The sequence below is a fragment of the Euphorbia lathyris genome, chromosome 6, assembly GCF_963576675.1.
Source record: "Euphorbia lathyris chromosome 6, ddEupLath1.1, whole genome shotgun sequence".
NCBI lineage: Eukaryota > Viridiplantae > Streptophyta > Magnoliopsida > Malpighiales > Euphorbiaceae > Euphorbia > Euphorbia lathyris.
Window position 1 is genome coordinate 35,562,225 of NC_088915.1, and position 5,082 is coordinate 35,567,306.

General features: G+C 33.1%; 1 protein-coding gene across 4 annotated transcripts; it reads left to right on the top strand.

Annotated features, from left to right (window-relative positions):
- Positions 1-1,211: 1,211 nt before the first annotated feature.
- LOC136234153 (uncharacterized) lies at positions 1,212-4,173 on the top strand. Of its 4 annotated transcripts, none has more exons than XM_066023933.1 (4): positions 1,212-1,437; positions 1,903-2,302; positions 3,216-3,366; positions 3,872-4,173. In XM_066023933.1, the coding sequence occupies exons 2-3, from the start codon at positions 2,141-2,143 to the stop codon at positions 3,363-3,365; spliced, it is 312 nt and encodes a 103-aa protein (XP_065880005.1). In that variant the 5' UTR covers positions 1,212-1,437; positions 1,903-2,140; the 3' UTR covers position 3,366; positions 3,872-4,173. The 4 variants fall into 4 exon arrangements, with proteins under 4 accessions (XP_065880005.1, XP_065880004.1, XP_065880006.1 ...); XM_066023932.1 differs by having other exon boundaries at positions 1,987-2,302; XM_066023934.1 differs by having other exon boundaries at positions 1,990-2,302.
- Positions 4,174-5,082: the final 909 nt, after the last annotated feature.

Sequence of the window (5,082 nt, forward strand, 5' to 3'; positions counted from 1 at the left end):
CCCTTCCTGTTTCCCCTAGTTTCATCTCTCATCTTCTCTTAGAAGATAGGATTGGGGTTAGCTTCCCTAGGCTAATTCCTGGGTAGTTTGTTGTTATTCGTTTTTCTTTTCCTTTTCTACCAAAAAAAAAAAAATTGAAATTTAATTAATTGTAATTGAAATAACGAAAATTGAAAAATGAAAATAACGAAATGAATTAAAACGATAAGCTTAGAATCAAATTAATGACTATATTAACAACGTGGCAGATTCTATTCAGTGTGGGCTTTACGAACAAACGGACGATCATAATTATGATTTATATTATTATCCAAACTAAATTATTACTCATATTTCGTTTACCCACATAATTTTAATTTTTTAATGAAGTTTAAAAAATCAGTTTTGATATATGCCGTCCTTAGGGCTGCATATAAGCATTAAATACAATAGAATATTCTTTTATATTTTCAAGATGTATATTTATTATGCATTGAACTTTTAAATACACCAACATTCATTTAATGCAATTATAAATTCTTTTATATTTTCTATATCTGCATTAATTTTTTATTTTTTGAAAAGATATCTATATTTATCATTTCGACATGTTATTTATAACTGTGTTAGTAACAGAATAAAAGTTACAAATAACTTGTCGAAATAACACAGTTACAAATAACCTACATTTATTATACATTGAACTTCTAACATTCTTTAAACAATGCAGATTTACTCGTAACTATGAATTTGTGCAATTTTACCCCTAACAATGTCAAGTATGTTCGATTTTTTCCTTACACGACAGAAAATTTGAACTTAGTGATTTAACAGCTATTTGACTATTACATCAGATATTTCAAAGAAGTTTGTGTGTAACTTTTATCTGTCAGACTTAAACATCATCATTTCGACAGGTTATTTGTAACTGTGTTATTTCGACGAGTTATTTGTAACTTTTATTCTATTACTAACACAGTTATAAATAACCTGTCGAAATAATAAATGCAGATATCTTTTTAAAAAATAAAAAATAAAAAATTATTGCAGATATAAAAGTATAAAAAAATTTATAATTATATTAAATGAATTTTAATGTATTTAAAAATTCAATGCATAATAAATATATATCTTGAAAATATAAAAAAAATATTTTATTATATTTAATGATTGTATGCAGCCCTAGGCTGCATTTATCAAAACCGTTAACTATTAAAAAAATTGTTTATTCCCGTGCACGGGTATATGACTAGTCACAAACCATCTCACTAAAACCCACTTCCACACAGACAGCAGCACCCCCCTCCCTCACCATATCTCGATCAGTCCTCAATCCAAACCCTAGCTCAAATTTTGTTGCATCTCGAGCAGGCGCAGCTACCCACACAACCATTTGGATAATCCCTCAGTCCTCAGTCCTCACTATCTCGAATCAGTGAAGTCTTCCGCCTTTTCACTGTAAGTCTCTCTCTCTTTCTTTGATGTTTCCCCAATTTTTATTTGAATTTTGGTTCTGGCTTTGGATTGCATCTCTTTCGCGTTTCTGTGATGGGGCATTCTTGCATCAGCAGTTAATGTGTTTTTTTTAGCAAATTTGTTTTTGAAGGTTTCAGTTTAGTATTTTTATTTTTTTATACTAGTGGTCACGATTTCTCCGATTACATATATGAAAATTGATTCTCGAGCTGCATTAATCAATATAATTGCATTGCGCTGATACTTGATAGTTTATAACTTGTGAGTAATGGAGGATATCAGTTATCCGAGAAATCCTTTTCTGTTGCAGTTTATTTTGAAAGTCTTCTGTTTTCAAATTCAAACTCAGCTTATCTACCATTGCTCTTGTTTATAGGAATTCTGGTTTCCGTCTCTTGTATAAATACTTGTACATGGTTATGCTGTTAATATAATCATACTTTCCAGCCTCTTAATGCCCTTATAACGAGGTCATGAAAATTTTGGTTAATTGGGTCTTATCTCAAAACTGACCGAAGCTCACCCCTATAGTAGTGGGCAATCCCCAAGAACCGAGAGAGAATGAAGCTAAAATGGTTGGTTTTATTCAACAGCTAGATAAGGCGACAACCATTTGATATTGGAATCTTGAATGCTTGCTGTTATCAAAGCTTGGGGTTTTTAGAGTTTAAAGGAATCAGGGAAGATGAAGTCTATAGTAGGAATGGTGGTGTCCAATAAAATGCAGAAATCTGTAGTGGTAGCAGTTGATAGGTTGTTCCACAACAAGGTATACAACCGCTATGTCAAGCGCACTTCCAAGTTCATGGCCCATGACGAAAACAACCTTTGCAACATTGGCGATCGAGTAAGTACATCTCTTTGAATTTTATGGACTATCTTTTCATACAGAATGTAAATATCAAACTACAAGCTCAAAGTTTCTTCTACACTTGCTGTGATTTTTTTTTAATGTTTCTTAGCTTTCTTTTAACAGCTGGATCACTTTTTACTAGTATACATGCATATGGCTACATCAATCACTTTTAGTTAATATATTTGGTTTGTTATTGTAACATTGTCATTTTATTCTTGACCTTGGCTTCTAGAACTTTTGTGGTAGAAAATTAGATCCATTGAGATTGTAGATGAAACTGAGATACCCTGCTTCTTATTTGTCTAGTTTTTATTTAAAAGAAAAGAAGAACTTGTCAAAACTCAGGAAACCGTACTCTGTTTGTAGTTACAATAACCATTGCACTCTATGGGTTGCAGTTGCAGATTTGCCTAGCGTTTGCACCATAGTTGGTTCATGCATAAACCTCTGAAAGATGGTAATAAGTATGAGGGAAAATGAGGCAAACTGACTGCACCAGTGGCCTTGTGTTGGCTTCTACTACCACTTATCCTTTGAAATGATAAGTGAAGACATAGTTGAGGCTTTCATTTCACTGGCTTGCCCTGTGGGTGCCGTTTTAGTTACTTACTATGAATAATCATAATACATAACTGATGTGCTTTATTGATGCAGTCCTCCAATTATTGATTTAATTAAAGGCTACTCATATTAGAATTTAGTATGCTTCATTTGGTTGTGGATTAACAATAGGAAGCATGCCTATTTCGACTGATTCCTTATTTTTTTCATTTCTACTGTCCACAGTAATATTGGCTACTGAACATAAAAACAACATGATTGACTGCAGTAACAACTTTGTCTTGGAGATTGATAATGATCTTTTATATAGTGATTTATTTATTTTGTGAAAATTTGATTTCAGGTTAGATTGGATCCTTCTAGGCCATTGAGCAAAAGAAAGAACTGGGTTGTTGCTGAAATTTTGAAAAAGGCACGAATTTATGTGCCCCCATCTGCTGTTGAGGCTACTGGTTCAAATGGTGCAGCTGCGACAAATCCTTCAACCTCTTAAGGTTTTGTCAGATTCCCTATGCATTGTACATTCTTTTGAAAAATCTGCATACAGAATGAGTTTGCCTGAGGATAATAAGTTATGTACATCTAAATCTATAGCATTCAAGGCCAAAAGGTTTATAAATTAGAAAGTTGCATCTTTAATTGATGTTTTCTGCCATCATTATCTGGAAATATAGATCTCATACTTGTTATTCAGCATTTTTATCTAGCATCTCACATGCAGGAGTTGTATAAACTATGTTAACGACACCAACTTGGTTTTCGGTTTATCTCACAGTTCATATATGGTAACATATGCTAGTCTATGTTAGTATGCATAGTGCTTATGATGGCATATGAGAATGAGATGCATGGTTATTGTGTTCTGGTACAATGTAAATAGCTATTGTGTAGTTGACACTCGTTGACATTTGCTATCCACCTGTGTCTAAAAATGTTTCCCCTTTGCTATTTTACACCAGAATTGACAGGCTCATGTTATCTTTTTTCCTTTCGTGGCAGGTAATGTATTACGTTTAAACATCTGGTAGACTAGAAAGACCCTGCATCAGGAAAGCAAACTCTATAAGAATATTAATACTCAGAGATGGCTACCTTTGCTTTGTGTTGCATTGTCATTTGTGTGCTTTATTGACAGATGAAACATGGAGGAGGAATTTCAGTTGATTTTTAATGTTTTGGTGACTGGAATTCCATATTGTTTCCTTCGCTGTCTTGAATGTTAATGTAAAAGACCCTTATTCAAATAAAAAATGTCCCAAGTGATTTTGTTTACAAAAATAAATGGTAATTGTTTACACCAACCATATTTTATTTTTAGTTGAATAGGGTCAAACGAAACATTATTATTTTGATTTCATTTTTCTTATTTTGTTTTATTTCCATGAATTATTATTCATAATGGAAAAGTGGAATTAGTGGGTTCCATGGGAGTTATGGAGGAACGAGAACATTAAGTGGAAGAGGAGTTGAATATCGTGTTCAAGAGCTTTCTTCCAATTTTTTTCTGTGAAGAGATCAACAACACAAACTTGGCTGTAAAAATTCTCAAATATCAGTTTTCTTGTGTTCTGTTTTCCAAATATTTCATTTTTAGTTCTTCATAGCTGTCTTCTTAATTCAACTTGTAAATAACTGTCTTCAACTTCAGTATCAAATCCACTGCATTTCAATTCAGTTCTTAGTAATTTTGTGCTTGGACGCATTTATTTCAATTAAGTCTCGATTGTCAGAGATTAATAATGCATCCCCATCACCAAATCAAAATGGCAAAAACCATTCTGAGGTCTTTTATTATTCCGATTTTGGTTGAATCTGGTATGGAGAATTCTATCTGGTTGCTTACCTGTCATGTGTAATTTACAAGCTCGGCATAGCGATTTATCCCCAATTTGTCCGCTCTGTGATGAACGTAATGAGGATGAGATTCATGCACTTATTCATTGTCATGAGGTCAGACAAGTTTGGGATTTATTTTTTGGGGATGATAGGATGAATGCAGTTCTTGATACGGTTGAGTGGATTGAAAGCGTGTTATCAATTGTAGACCAGCGACTAACATGTAAGATTTTTTATAATCTTTGGCATATTTGGAAAAATAGAAACCGTCAAGTTTGGAACCACCGTCGTGATTCTTCAATTGAAGTGGTTAGAGCTGTTGCTAAGGATTACTCGGAATGGCAGACTGCATTGGAATTGCGACATGTTGAGAT

What these genes read in the sequence shown, in the direction of transcription:
- LOC136234153 (XM_066023933.1), top strand. Translation starts at nt 2,141, where the DNA reads ATGAAGTCTATAGTAGGAATGGTGGTGTCCAATAAAATGCAGAAATCT. An exon ending in TTTGCAACATTGGCGATCGA is followed by an intron (nt 2,303 to 3,215) that starts GTAAGTACATCT and finishes ATTTGATTTCAG; the next exon opens with GTTAGATTGGATCCTTCTAG.